The 16,331-nt window shown below is 38.8% G+C and overlaps 2 protein-coding genes across 2 annotated transcripts in view; both read right to left on the minus strand.

Annotated features, from left to right (window-relative positions):
- Window positions 1-1,257: 1,257 nt before the first annotated feature.
- Window positions 1,258-2,410, minus strand: LOC134793616 (THUMP domain-containing protein 1 homolog). Its single transcript, XM_063765240.1, has one exon. The coding sequence runs from the start codon at window positions 2,264-2,266 to the stop codon at window positions 1,403-1,405; it is 864 nt and encodes a 287-aa protein (XP_063621310.1). The 5' UTR covers window positions 2,267-2,410; the 3' UTR covers window positions 1,258-1,402.
- Window positions 2,411-6,886: 4,476 nt separating this feature from the next.
- Window positions 6,887-16,331, minus strand: part of LOC134793638 (pancreatic lipase-related protein 2) — a 28,669-nt gene continuing 19,224 nt past the window's right edge. The window contains exons 9-11 of the mRNA XM_063765271.1: window positions 12,307-12,445; window positions 8,510-8,701; window positions 6,887-7,702 (exon numbers count right to left, since the gene is read on the minus strand). Coding sequence (XP_063621341.1) covers window positions 7,621-7,702; window positions 8,510-8,701; window positions 12,307-12,445 — 413 coding nt within the window. The 3' untranslated portion in view covers window positions 6,887-7,620. The remainder of the gene's footprint in view (window positions 7,703-8,509; window positions 8,702-12,306; window positions 12,446-16,331) is intronic.

Consider the following 16,331-nt stretch of genomic DNA (forward strand, 5'->3'; position numbering starts at 1 on the left):
TTTGGAGAATGCTTCGTTATGAGGAGAGGTAATTTCATTTAGGTGTTGTTTTTTCGATGTATTCTAAGCTCTAGTTTAGTGGATTTAGTTTGTGTGTTTGTTTAAGGCTTTAAGCATAATTAACAAACAAATTACTCTGACAAATAACAAAGATAACTATTTCGTGATGTTAAAATACATTTTAAGTAGGTATTATTTAGTTATTGGCTACACACAAACCAGGGGCGTATTTTGAAATTTGGCGCCCCGGGCCAATACGTTTTGCCGCCCCAGAAGTCAAGGAAGAAAAACAAAATGCAATCCGGCATGCCGCCCCTGGGGGTTGGCATATGCCGCCCCTGGAGGTTGGCGCCCCGGGCCATGGCCCGGATGGCCCTAGGGTAAATACGCCCCTGACACAAACGCACATGTGAAGACACGAAACCTGTAAGAAGGGGTGCCGCATATTAGCTTTATTAAGATTTTAAGGCACCGTCAAAAGCCAAGCCCGAGTGTTGCTAGTCGGTTATCCACCAAATAAAGTTATTGTTACCAAACTAATTAATGTAAGCAATTCAAATGCACATTCCTAACCCCTTTTACGCGGCTAATCGGTGTTGTTCAAATATTTAATTCTTTGACCGCCGCGATAGGAGCCGGCGGCACTGTCAATGAAAACTCATCCTAAGAAAACAATGTGTTCCAAACAGAGAAAAAGTTACCTAAATTTAAGTCCATACGGTTCAATTTCATACGACGTCCAAATTTTACGATATTGAAACCGAAAAGCTTAATCTAGCAACTAGGTAAGTAACACTGAGAAATGAACCGCATCCAAAATATGGTAGATCTCTTTTTGATACCTAGTACCATTTCCGTCAGTAGAAAAAAGCGGCAAATTTAAAAAATGCAGGCGCGAAGTGTAATAGTTCCTTAGAAAATTTGAATATCGCGCCTTTTTCTACTGGCAACGTTCTGGCTATATTTTACACCTATTTGGTGGTTAAAAAGCAATAACTTAGTTTTTGTTTTCTTTTCAGGAAAGAAGACTACAGGCGCCATCTATTGTTCGTCCACTACATTTGGACGCTGCATGGGAGGCAACTGGTGGGAGCAGCCTGCATGTCGCGTTACGTAACTTTGTTGAGGACGCGGAATGTTGTATAACATCACATTACATAAACAAACCAAGTTATTGATCAAACTACATTACATAACCTGATGTGGTAATGTCTTTTGTAATAGCTGAAGATGCTAATTCATAAAATTAAAATACAGTTCATAGTTGACCATTTATATTAATCAAAGTTGTTCATATTTGGAAAAGAGTATAGACACATTTTGGTATATGATTGGTTACATAGAAGAGTTTGCATAACAATATTATATTAAATATGTATTCATTACATATAATTATAGATTATTACGGATCCCCTGGATCTTTAGTTTCTGAAATTGAATTAGCCTTCAACCTCTTAGCCTGCGTTGCTTCACCATCATTATTCTCCTCCCTACATAATTCATGTAAATTATATTTCTTAAAATTATAATAATCTTCCACAATGCTCAACAGGCAGATTCCTTTTATAATTTCAACAATCACACAGAGCCCAGGGTTCTTCAAATCAGCCTTGTTATCGCCATTCTTTAGCGCTATCATCTCCGCAAGCTCCTTTATGACCAAGTCCCGAGACACACTACTGTTAAAGCGTTTATTAAAAATCACAGCAAATGTTGAAGACTCCTTCAGGAAATATTTGTCAAACAGCTTCCCGGCACACTCCATGATGTCAGGCAGGTTTGCTTTGCATGTCGCCATGATGGGAAGTAAGCGCATGACATGCCGGGTTTTTTGGACTTTTGTCTCTGACAAGTCTTTGATTATGGCCATGGTCAATTCTACTGGACTAGGCAGATTAGTTTTAATGAAAATGCAGTTGGACGCGCCGGTCTCCACGACCTGAAAGCGTTTGTGCTTGAGCGACTTTTGCGAGTCGACTTTCATACACTCCACTTCTCGTTTTAGCGCGTCGCCGATATCAGTCTCTTCTTCGGATTCACTGCCGGAGCGGTTCTCCGCCGCGCCCGCCGCCTCCTGTGACTTTTCAATTCCCAAATCTGGATACACCTTCTCCGCATATTCATTCAACAGATTGTAAACTTCTTTCACGCAGTCTTTCTCCCTAAAGTTACACGTGCAAAAAAAGCCGCGAAAGCCGGGTTCCAAGAAATATTTGTTCCTACGCTTCCGAAAGTAGAACTTCTTCTTTTTACGTGTGTCACCCATTATAACCGTTTGTATGTAGTGAACAAAAAGTTAACTTTTAACGAAGCCTGGACTCTGGAGTATGATATAACAGATTATTACGTATTGAATTGGAATTATAAACTCGCAATCATACCATCAACATGTCAACTGTCAAGTTGTCAACAAACGTCAAACAGTTGTCATTTTTTTTTTTTATTCGTCCTTTCTGGACAGGCTAATACCAAAGGCCATACTGCCTAGTCTTCGGTGAAATTAACTTTCATAAGTCATTTTAGTTCTAAAGTCTTCCGTTTTTTTTTTCCATAAGTCAAATCCAATAAATATGTCTTCAGTATATTTGTCTTCAATAGTTTGTTTTATATATTGTTCAGTCCAATAATAAGTCTTCAGTTTAGTAGATTACCTTGTCAATATCAGGGTTACCATATCTAGGTATTTCTTCAAATCCAGTAGAAATTAGAATTTCAAGTTACTTCCAGGGCCCAGTTTTATAAAGTTACAAGTTACAAGTTTACAGGCGTTTACTGGCAACACTTGCTCCGTTTTTTACAATTTGCGTTTTATAAAAGTACTGTGTTACAATTTTACAGGTTACAGGTACAAGTGCCTGTAGCTCAACCATAGACGAAAATATGGGAGTTTAATAGTTTTAAACTCATAATCGAACAAGCGTTTTATAAAAATATTGTAAATTACAAGTGTAGATTGGTACACTCGTAACAAAAACGGACATACGTCTTGAGTCCTGTAATTCTTAATTTTTAATTAAAATTATTCGTTTTCTGAGCGATTTTAATCTTTTTTCTTTATTGTTAGGCACCAACGCCAACGATTTTGCCAGGGCATGCATATTTTTCCATGCACTGACCTCATCAGTTTTTGTTAATGTATCTGAAGTATATAGTAAATAGGAAATAAAGTGACAATATATTTGATATTGATTTTATTGATGATATCGTTTTATTTTATCTACTAGGAAACGGAAAAGGATTGGTGCCGTTATTTGTCGTTGATTTATTAGCATTCGTCTGTTTATTTAAGTATAGTGCATTCACATTATGGTAAAGTGTACTATTCATAATTTTCGATACACAGCGTACTTATCTTTGAGCCGCTACCGAAGCGATACATTTTATAATGTAATGTGAAACAGTATTTATTTACTTATTAGGTAAATATTTCATGAAATCTAACTTAATCTGAGTCTGAAAACGGCCCGAAAAGTATATCCTTGGCATCGAACACCGCTCTCAACCACTCGATTTTTCCTTAATTTCTCGGCATTTTTCCAATAATTAATATTTTACAGCAAACAATAACACAGCTTACACAGCATTTAGTAGAGCACAGAGTATCTATGACAGACTTTTTTTTTAAATAGTGATGTCCTTCACACCTGTAGATTTCACATGTAATCGAGATTGACCGTGGTTCTTTACAACTGTAATTATCTATGTGTATTTATAAAACACCTGTAGCCGTTCACAGTGCATTACAGGTGCCTGTAGCCTGTACTCTTGTAACCTGTAACTTGTAACTTTATAAAACTGGGCCCAGATCATACAAAAAAATGTATACTCCTCACAGAGATTAATCTGTGAGGATTCAAAATTAAACTCGTACCAAGTCAAAACAACTAATTTACAAATTCCTTATCCTATATTTCACCAACAGTGCTAACTATATATTTATACAATGGCAAATATGTACATTTATTTACAATTAAGTCTGTAATGTTACGCGGGATACACTCTGAACGCTCAAAGATAAGTAATAATTAGGGATGTACCGACTAGTCGCCGACTAGTCGGGAAAGCCGACTATCCGGCCACATTTGTAGTCGGCGATTAGTCGACGACTAGTTGGCAAAAATGGCCGATTAGTCGGCACTTTATTAGTGCGAGAAAAACAGAAAAAAAAGAAACCAACAGTAAATATTTACCATATGTTTTATGTCTATTTTACTAAAATACTTATTCAGGGTGCAAACGAAAACTTTTGTTCATATAATTGACCGTTTGATCATTATTATATATTGGTGGGCTGGTGTTTTCCTCTACAGGTCGGTCTCAGCTGATTCTCGTGTAATTAATTGTTTTTTTTTAATGGTGGAGCCATGGGAAATGGGAAACATTTGGGTTATTGCAAAATTTAGACAGGGCACGTTGCTCGTATAAATACGCTAACGACAGGGGATAGGTTCTTAACTGGCGACTACGTACGGGAAATAGAGCCTTGGAAATACCTCCTACAAGCTGTACTGACGGTCTGCTCAGGATCGCAAATTAAAGAAAGATAGAAATTGAACGAGGATTCATGTGATAGGTCTTTGAATCTGTAGAGAACACCTTTTAGCCAAGCTAATATGATGAATAGCGCAATCAAAGGAGCAAAACTATTGTTTTTCACCAGAACTTATACGAAACTAATGATCTGGCCGACTAGCCGACTAATCGGCCATTCGAGCGCCGATTAGTCGGCTAGTCGGCCAAATCAATAGTCGGTACATCACTAGTAATAATTCATCCAATAGCACAAGGCGCTGAATGCCAAAGGATGGGCAGTCAAAAATAATGTGAGATATGGTTTCTTCATTTAAATTACAATGTGAGCATTTCGGACTATCAACCATTTTAAGACGATACAAATGAAAGTTTAATCGACAATGACCAAAACGCAAACAGTTGTCATTTTTTAGGTTAATTTTTTTTTTCGTCCATCTTGACGGGCTAAAGCTCTAAGCCATACTGCCTTGTCATAAGTAGATTTTTTTTGTTTTTTCAGTAAGTTCAATCCGGTAAACGTCTTCAGTAAATACTATTCATATTTGGTTAATTCCGATATTAATGTCTTCAGTAGTCTTCATTTGGAACCTTCGATAATTTTCTACAATTTCTTTTCGGACTATAATAATGGGACTTTATTGAGACAAAAAATACAAACTAAACAATAATAAAACTAAACTACATGGAATATAAAACTTAAAATAATCATATAAATAGACTTATAAATGAACTTATAAATAAACTTATAAATATAAAATGCTCCCTAGGTCGCTGTCATGAGTTATGGTGCCCAGTAGGCTGGCAGCGTTACCAGCCTGGCCATTTTCATAATACAGGTCATATCCATTAAACATCCATTCTCATAATTTTGTCATTTAGGTTAAGACATTTTTACGAATATTAACCGCAAACACGTAGATACGTGCATCTTAGGCACTCTATACACGATAACAGCCGTCGAAGGACTATTGACTATGCGTCAAATTGGGTTCCGTACCATTACGCAAAAAACGGCAAAAAAATCACGTTTGTTGTACAGCCTGGCAAAAAAAGAGTAGAAATTAAAAAGTGGCAGCACTGTAGTGTCGTCCCGTTCTCTTAATATAAATTCATTTGAAAGGGACGACACTACAGTGTTGCCACTTTTTAATTTCTACTTTTTTTTGCCAGGCTGTATGGGAGCCCCCCTTAAATATTTACTTTAATCTGTTTTTAGTATTAGTTGTTATAGCGGCAACAGAAATAGATCATCTGCGAAAATTTCAACGTTCTATCACGGTTCAGGAGATACAGCCTGGTGACAGACAGACAGACGGACAGACAGATGGACAGTGGAGTCTTAGTAATAGCAAGGGTACGGAACCCTAAAAATCAACAGAGTTGAGACCTATTATAATCGTAACACACTACCGCACCGCACCGCGACCTTGATGCACCGCGCCCTCAAGTGAGAGCGAGAAAGAGATAAATCACTCTCGCTCTCACTCATGTGGCGGCGCACCGTGACCTTGGTGCGGTGAGGTAGTGTGTTACGGCTTTTAGATATGTATTTCTAATCATTTCATTTCTAATCATTTTGTTCTATGGGCACTAAGCCGAATTCCATTGCAGAACCGAGATATTGGTATTTTAGTCAAAATGTCGTCACCCTTATTACCTAGGCAAGCCAGATTAAACCATGAAGTGAATTCAGGGGTAAGCTAGGTGCACCAGTTAGGTCGATACCTACTTCTGCACAGAGCAAGTAAGGGTGGTCCCATTCCACCTGTCTAATTTCTTTGTACAATAATATATCATTGCGTCTCACTCTCTCATTTAAGTAAAATGTGAGACACAATACACATTGGACAAAGATATTGGACAGATGGAATACCACCCTAACCTAAGCAAAAAACCGGACAAGTGCGAGTCGGACTCGCCCACCGAGGGTTCCGTACTTTTTAGTATTTGTTGTTATAGCGGCAACAGAAATACATCATCTGTGAAAATTTCAACTGTCTAGCTATCACGGATCGTGAGATACAGCCTGGTGACAGACGGACGGACAGCGAAGTCTTAGTAATAGGGTCCCGTTTTACCCTTTGGGTACGGAACCCTAAAAAGGTACGGGCTACGTACTTACTACAATGCATTTCTGCAGCTCGGGCAAAATGGAGTGGTGTATTTTGTGACTCCAAAATAACAGTCTAACTAAAAGGACAAGTTTATAAATTCCTCATTGCGCCTGCCGTTAGTGTCGTTTTATATGACAGAGAGACGGGCCTAATGGTGGTACCCCGAGGTCAGTACCAGTAGAGTCAAACAGTGTCTGTTAAACAGGTAAAAAGTTCATAGAGCCAAATAAAGAAATAACTATTTAAATAGTACTTTATTTTAAAATCACATATCTTACTTAATATAAAGTTCATAATTTTTTTTTCATAAAATATGTGTACCTACTTAATGTTTTATATATAATGATTTTTATTTACAATCTTACATAAACGTTTAAACTAAGACTAATTATAGACAAAATCTAAAAATTATCCATAAATACTTTATAAATACTTTCAGTATAGATTTTGCATTGAAAACCGATATAACTCTAAACATGTAGATAACAATAATTATTAAAATTATCCTCACACATAATAGTCCAATGCATGAATTTTATTCACATATTGCATACCGACTCTGGTCAGAGAATCATGTCACAAAAAAATGTGGTAACTTATAAAAAGCCTTACCTGGCAGGAATGAATTAGAGTCAAACCAAGAATAGTCTGCAGCAGATTTGATAGCCCACGCAGTGAAAGTGTTATTTGAAACGTCAAACTTCTATGGAATGAAGACGTATAAATGACACTTGCACTGCGTGGGCTATCAAATCCGCTGCAGACTTTTTTTGGTCCGACTCTACCATTAAAAGATTGCTTGTATTCGACCTTATTTGCTAAGCAAAATTGTTGCCATATAAGGAATAAATAAAAAGCTTGTGACATGTCCCTCTAGCCAAGCTTTAACAACTAAAGAAGTATGAGAATTTTAATAGAACTGCACCTTGTGAGTGAGATCTTTAAAATGTAATGTTCAAAGCTGTGTGACAGCTTAAAATCTACAATATTTAGTCTTCATCACCGAAGGTAGGTTTGCAACCACTGGCTTATTCATTTTTGGACACACGGTGATACTGAAACAATGAAAAAAAAACATTGTAAAATTCATAAAATACTGCGCTATTTTATTTATTTGTAATCTATCATACAATACTAAAACTTAAGGTACAATATATAATAATATATAATATTAAAACTAAAGCTAAAACTAGAAATAAAATAAAAATACAAACTATAATATATACTTACCTACAAAAAACCTAACCAATTATAAAAAGAACACCCCGTCCAACAGGTCGGACTGCGGCATGGACCCCATGACACTGGCGGCGTTACCTCTCTGTATCGCAAGGGAAATACGTTGAGAGGTACGCACCAGCCCTGCGTTATTTTAAATTATTTCACTTCTTGCTAAAACTTTTTTTAACTCCTGTCCACGACTTCCCATATTATACCTCTACATATTGTGTTATTTGTATTTAAATATCAAATAAAGATATTTATTTTAAATTAAAATGCTACTCTTAATATATATCCTTGGTCCTGACTATTATTTGTAGCGGCATAAGTAATCACAACACGTTATTTCAATAAAATTCTAAATGAAAACTACTGAAAAATAATGGGAAAATTTTCAACCAAGAATGAAATTCTAACTAGTAACCTATACGAAAACCAAGTCGTCATAGCAAACTGGTACCGAAAATTGCTAGAGTAAGACCAAGTTAGTCTACAGAGAAGTTAGTTTAAACGTCAAACTTCTATGAAATTATAACCTATAAATAACACTGGCACTGCGTGTGCTGTCAAAATCTCTGCAGACTTTTCTTGATCTAACTCTAAAATTATGTAAATAAATAGGTTAATAAATAAGGACTTACTCAGTATTGTATTCAATGGAAGACAGCTTAAGGTACTCGACGTAGACGCTGGGTGATTTGAGCAGCCGCCACGTGATGGGGTTGAACAGGTTGGTCTCGTACTTCCACTCCACCATGACCGACAGCGGCGGCAGACCTGTGTCCCTCACCGCCACCATCTGCTTGTCTATATCGCCGGGTTTGTAGTATTTCCTGAAACACGTAGGAGGTTAAGAAAAACGTCGTTGAAGATTTCAAAAAGTAATAGGGCATATTAGGCAAATCTCTGCGTAGACGGCGTCACTAGGCCTACCGTGAAACACGACAATCGAAAGTTCGATTTCTGCTTATAAAGAAATATCTATTTTCGCGTTTCGCGGTAGGCCACCTGTACACAAACCGCCTTGATGCATCAATGTCATAGTGAACACTTATCAAAAAACTGTTTAAGACATGTAGGTATAAGTTACTCTATAGTTTACTAAACAAATTAGTGCTGCACTCTGGCGGCACAACATTGCAGTAATACTCCCTACTGTTCTCTAGAAGATCAAACAAGTTTGTCAGTAGCAAAAGGCGCGAAATTCAAATTTTCTATGGGACGATTACCCTTCGTGCCTACGTTTTTTTAAATTTGTCGATTTTTTCTAATAGCTGAAATGACTTGATAGACTATAAATTTGAAAATAATTACACAAATAAGGCAACAAAAATAAAACCGCAACTTACAAATAAGAGAACGACCTCTCACCCTAAGCGCATATTAATCATATTACCGTCTCAGTTCCATCGTTGGTAAAAATCGATTTACGGACGGAAAGAAAAAGATGGAGGCTTTGTTTTTTGAATACAAATAACTATGTTTACTTCATAAAATCAAAACTTAATCTCCCTACCATACACTAACATGAATAAAATTTTAAAGTAAACTTGCTGACCAAAAAGTTTTTAGAGAATATCGCAGCGGAATATTTAGAGATAACGGTCAAGGCAACATTAAATAATGACATAAGATAATCATCAAAACAAAAATACAAATTGACGCAATTTAGGACATGCAATCGATAACGAAATTCAACAACAATATGTTTTTATTACGAAACTGATGAGGTGTGACCCGTGTGACGTCAATGACCGAAGTCACAAGCTTTACGAAACCAGACGAAACTGATGAGGTGTGACCCGTGTGACGTCAATGACCGAAGTCACAAGCTTTACGAAACCAGACGAAACTGATGAGGTGTGACCCGTGTGACGTCAATGACTGAAGCTGGAAGGTATGGTTCGCGATAATGAAGAAGAGATAATTAAGATCCGGCAACAAATACGTCATTGTCTGTGATATGTTACGTACGACCTAACGTAACTTCATATATTGTATTCGGTTACCGCGATAGTTAGGTACTCATGAAATAAAACTATTAAAATGGATTATATCGCGTAGGTATATTGAATTTATACTAGTAGTAGTAGTTTTGGACATTGTAGTTTTTCCTCAGTCAGCCGTTGACCACGAACGAGCCGTTGACGTTCGAAACGTCGGGATGTAGTATGTAGTATAAATTCATTATACGAGATATAGGTAATCCGTTTTAATAGTTTTATTTCATAATCATAGACTTAGGGCCACTTGCACCATCCCACTAAACCGGGGTTAACCCGTTAAACCGTTAACCAAGAGTCAAATTGTACTGGTAACCATGGTAACTCCAGGTTTAACCGGTTAACCCCGGGTTAGTGGGATGGTGCAAGTGGCGCTTAGAGCGTTTTCACATTGGCCGATCCGATATTATCGGATGTCGGATACGACAACAAAGAAGAAAAATGTTTAAAAAGCTTTTTTCTAAGTTTCCGAATTTATAAGGTGGCAATGCCCCCAACCAGCAAGGGAGCGGCGCAAACATTAGGGGAAGCACCTGCATATTAGGATGAAGTGTCAATGTCATGTTTTGAGTTTTCGATTTAGGTCACAAAGTGTCATGGTATCTGCACGCGCGCGGTCACTATAGGCCTGTGACCGAAAATTATGTAGAGTTAGACCAAGAAACTGACTGTCGAGTCACTTCCACCCTAGTGCGGGTGTCTGACAGGGGTGTATCATATCTCCACTCCTGTTTAACATCTACACGGAGCTCATCATGAGAATTGCCCTTGAAGACTGGACCGACGGAGTTGCAATCGGAGGACTAAAGATCTCAAACCTCCGTTATGCGGATGATACCACCTTATTCGCTACTGGTGCTGGTTATATGGAGGATCTGCTACGCAGGATGGAGAGGGTTAGCCTGGAATTTGGTTTAAAGATCAACCGCAGTAAGACCAAGATAATGATTATTGAATGAATGAAAACATTTATTTTCAGGCAACTATTGGCCCATAGATAAATACCTTAAAACTAGCATACATATTATTACAAAATATATCTTAAAACTAAAAACACAATTATGGCTGCGATGCAGTTCGCAACCCCGCAGTGTCAGGGAGCCGGCCGCGGAACCGCCGGAACTTGACACCCTTCGGCCAAAATTCCTCCTTGGTGAAGGTCGCTAGATGTTCAGTCGGAACGCTCAGCACAAAAGAATTAAAATTCACACTGTGTCGAGATTCCAACTTCACGACCCTCAGGATGAATCCGGACTTGGCTCGTACATACTTCACGATCTCCTCGACCTTCGTAAGGTAGTGTAATCGGGACACATACAGCAGCGTCGTCGGTGTTGCAGGACGCAGCAAATGGTTAGGTCCAGTCGGTGCGGTACCGCACTGATTCGGACGAGCTGACTTCTTTCTCCTCTCCACCTTTTTGAAGCCATCTCTGTCGCATCCCGACTCTTTTAGAGTCAGCTGTGACCGATCCTTGTGAACAGGTTCACGAAGGCTCTGCACCCCTTTCTTCGGCCGCTGCTTAGACTTGAACACAGCAGGCGGCTTAGCGGCAGTGGCATTATTGATCGTGTCAACGACAATTCGCCCGAAGTCACACAAATAGCGAATTGTGATGTTGTAAAATCGTATGTTTATCTAGGAGCTCTGATTTCCAACAACGGAGGATGTGTAGACGAGATCAAACGTCGTATGGCAATCACTAGAAGCGCTATGGACAAGTTACGAAAAATATGGCGGAATCGTAATATCCCAAAAGCCACAAAAATCCGGCTCGTTAGAGCACTTGTATTCCCCATATTTCTCTACGCCGCTGAGACGTGGACCCTGGGGGAGAGTGAGAGGAAGAGGCTGGATGCCCTGGAAATGTGGTGCTGGCGAAGAATGCTTGGGGTATCGTGGACCGAACACCGCACCAACGTCTCCATACTCCAAGAGCTCGGCATCAAGCAGCGTCTATCCTCCATCGTTCAAGCTCGCATCCTCACCTTCTTTGGACACGTTTCTCGACGTGGAGATGTATCCATAGAGCGACTGGTGGTGCAGGGCAGAGTAGAAGGTACCCGAGCGCGAGGAAGGTCGCCCATGAGGTGGACGGACCAAATAAAGGCAGCAATGGACGGCCCCTTGCACGAATGCGCTAAACGCGCAGCCGTCAGGGAGGAGTGGAGGCGAGCCGTCAAACGTGTCACAAAGGGAGACTTCCAATGATGACCACGACCGCTCTGTCAAGAGTGTCCCGATCAAGAAGAGAGAGAGACCAAGAAAAGTCTGCAACGATTTTGACAGCATACGCAATGCAAGTGTTATTTATAAGTCATAATGTCATAGAAGTTTGACGTTTAAAATAACGCTTACACTGCGTGTGCTATCAAAATCGTTGCAGACTTATCTTAGTCTAACTCTATTATAATATTGATATTATTGATACTTACTGTTCCTCATCCAAGAACTTGTAATTGCTCTTGTTGTTGTTTCTGTCTATGAGAGTTATCTGCACTCTTCCCACATCGGGCCCGTGCGTTCTGCTGGCCGTCGAGTTGGACACCTTCAGCACCACTTCGTAATGCACTCCTGTAAAAGATAGATATTTCGTTATTATCACTAACCCTGATGATTTCACAGATGTAGTGCATAATCCTTTGCCATCGTATTTTCTCGGAAATGTTCGTATTTGTCATGCTACTCAGTCAACCTCAGTACTTTTTATACGTTCGTGCGTTTCCGTGAAAATACGATGGTAAAAGCAGGGGGGTGTCACTACGCAGTTTAGGTACATTTGGCCGGCGGGCCTCCCGGGTAGGGCAGGCGTATGGCAGTGGGCTGCCGCTCGACCGCACGATAGTCGTGTCACGTGGCGCTCGCGCAAAGAAGATTCACGGTTCGTGCGCGGTTATAAGTTTCCATTTTGTTGCAGGCGGCGAGTATAGGTATAATTTTATACCTAAATCTGACTTTTGTGAAGAAGTGAATTTTCTGTACGGTAGTACTATTAGTTATTCTGTCGTTAAAGGTTATGCACTACATCTGTATTTCACTGGGAAGACGCCGTTTGAGTAAGTATGTCCGCACGTTATGGCTGTATACGCATCTCAATGTGTGTATAAGCTCTTTAGGGCAGTCAGTTGAAAATATTATAGCATAGCCATGGCAATGTGGTACAAGAAAAAGTTATGACAAGCAGACTTGGCACAATACATTGGCATTTTGAACTTTCCACTATTGCGTTGCTGACCGAACATGAGATCCTGTCAATAGAGTGTCAGTATGTTACCGCGGGGTGAGGTAATTCTATTCGGGGCGGGGTGGAGCGTATCCCTTCTCACTGATAATCTATCTTATCTCTTATTCTGTGTTTATATTAATTATTAAATACCTCGGCCTCAAAAAGAGTACACACATACACTTTAATAAATGGTAAAAACGGCATTCCACATGAAGGTCTACTCCAGCGGTCGGCAACCTTTTAGCAGCACTTTTGTTAATATGTGTGACTTTATCAGACATTGTTGTTTGACAATATTACATACAAAATAGCCAGGGGGGCTCGCGGGCCGCAAGTGAGAGGTTCGTGGGCCGCTTGTTGCCGACCGCTGGTCTACTCTGTCAGGGACGTGACGCGTGTGCAGCTACCTTAATAATAATAACCTGCAGAAATCTATGTTAGGGTGGTATTCCACCACAAAACAAAGAAGTAATAGAAGTGAAACGTACATCTATAGCGTGTGGCATGATTAAGCCTTATTGTACTCAGTTTCACCACAGACTATTGTCAGTCGTGTGTCAATTCAGTATGGCGCTTTTGAGATGTCAGATGTGAAAACGATTCCAGGAAAAATTAGAAATAATTACAAATTTAATATGCCGCGCTGCTCCATTTTGGAGTGTAAAAACGCTAGCCGAACAATAAATGTTAGATATGGAGGCATTTCATATCACCGGTAAGTATTATTTCAAGTAATATTTCAATATTTTTTACATTTTCGGTTTCCGCAAGGATTTTTGGATTGTTTAGTGCAAAAATCAAATTTATGTAAATAAGATAAGGTTGATATCTACTTAGCGTCAAAGTCATGTACGGGTGCGCTATTCAGCCACAGTGCGAGGACCATATCAAAAATGTTATCGATGTCGATGTTCTTATAAATACACAGTTCGATTATTTTTATGTTCATACATGTTCTTAAGAGCCAACAGGAGTGGTCATTCCTCCATACAAACGTAGTCCTCGTTTTCCTCCGTGGTTTTTGAAGCTAGAGCAATGATTTTTTCAACACAGATTAATATTGTCAATATCTGTGTCGGACCGTTTTGCTTTTTTTGATATTTTTGTTTTTTAAGGCGCTAGAGCCCTTCAAAAACGGCCAAAATGGCCTAATAGACTATGCCGCAATGAGAGGCGTGGTATTCAAAACTGATATCAATTAGCCAAAAAAGCAAAACGGTCCGACACAGATAATTTCATAATCATTTAGATTTCCAAATTTGGTTACGATTGGTTAAGTTTTGGGGGAGGAAAAAGAGGACTACGAAACCTCGATTTTTGTCATTTTTACGCAGGATTTTTCGCCTCAGCTGCAGTTGTCCCTATCGCACTAATTTTAGGGGCGGAGTCAAGTTTCTAAATACGTACACAGCCAGAAAAGTGATGTGCAATAGTCGACATTTAATGTCGATAATCTAGTGATGTAAGAAGTTATCGATAAACCGTCTTGTGTGAAAATATCTAGATCCTAAGATACAAGGGGTTTTGGGTTGAGAGTAGGGAACACATTTTTGTAGTTATGATATACAATCTATTATGAACTTTTTGATTCTAATATTTCAAATTAGAAATCAAAATCAAAAATATTTTATTGCATGGTTAAAATGGGTTAACACAATTTTTAGGTACCTACAGGCACGCTTCGTAATTGTCGAGCAATTTAGGGTCCTAGCTGAATTGGTTGTTCCATACTTACTCGTGCTCTATGGAATGTCCAATTTAGCTAGAACCCTAAATGGCTCAACAATCACGGAGCGTGACAGTACAAATGATTCATGTTCTGTATATCCTGCCCTACAATGGCGTTAATATTTGGTTGTCATGTCTATACTTCGTTTTTAAGCATTATTGAAAAAAAAAAAGTAAATACTTACTAATATTAACCACTAAGTACATAACTATTACAAAAAAAGCTAAATAATTATACGATTGCATGCTTAAAAAAGACACGTCACCTTCACTCTAATGCTAAACAAACGAAGAATAAGAACTAACAGCGATAAGACCGCCTGTTGCTACCTTTATCTACATTGTAAATCGGTTTTAGGGTTCCGTACCCAAAGGGTAAAACACGGGACCCTATTACTAAGATTCCGCTGTCCGTCCGTCCGTCTGTCACCAGGCTGTATCTCACGAACCGTGACAGTTGAAATTTTCACAGATGATTTATTTCTGTTGCCGCTATAACAACAAATACTAAAAACAGGATAAAATAAAAATTTTAGTGGGGCCTCCCATACAACAAACGTGATTTTTGACCGAAGTTAAGCAACGTCGGGCGGGGTCAGTACTTGGATGGGTGACCGTTTTTATAAATAATGGTACGGAACCCTTCGTGTGCGAGTCCGACTTGCACTTCGCCGGTTTTTTTTAAATTTGTTTTTATGTTTGTGGTGTAATAAAGAATATTTTAGAGTCAGACCAAGAAAAGTCTACAGCAATTTTGATAGCACACGCAGTGCAAGTGTTATTTATATGTCATAATTTCATAGAAGCGACGTTTGAAATAATACTTGCACTGCGTGTTCTATCAAAATCGCTATAGATTTTTCTTGGCCTAACTCTACTTTAAATTACAAAGTAAGGCCTAAATTATAAAATAAGGCCCATCAATGTTTTTTTTTTTGTGTTTATTAAATTTGATATTTTGTCTATAGTATTAGCGGACATGGCCTCAAAATTTAAACCCGCTTAAGAATCGGGCCTTATTTCGTGCATTATATACAATACTACCCATTTTTGTGTAGTCATTATTTATACTATAGAAGCATTGTTTGAGTAGCCAATTATTTAAACAGTATTTTTTTAAAGGGCAACGGTGGCAATATTTTAAGGTCTGGATAATAAGATACAGATCTTAATAAGGATATCAATGTAAGTAGGGATTGCAATCCGGTCCGGCGGATCCGGTAATCCGGCCGGATCCGGCACTTTTTAGGAGCTACCGGATCCGGTTGAAATCACCGGATCCGGACCGGATCCGGGAAAATAGAAAAAAAGACCGCACGCAGCACCCACTGCGCGTTTTAGGTGAGATAAAGGCGACGGATAGAAGAAAGAAGTTAAACAGAATAAAGAACGAATGAAAAAATCCATATTTAGTAAAATAAGAAGATATTAAATATGATTGAGAACAGAAGAGGATTTCCTCTTCTTTCATGGTGGTGGCACGAATCGGCACGATACGATGATTAC

This window comes from Cydia splendana, chromosome 9, assembly GCF_910591565.1.
Source record: "Cydia splendana chromosome 9, ilCydSple1.2, whole genome shotgun sequence".
Classification (NCBI taxonomy): domain Eukaryota; kingdom Metazoa; phylum Arthropoda; class Insecta; order Lepidoptera; family Tortricidae; genus Cydia; species Cydia splendana.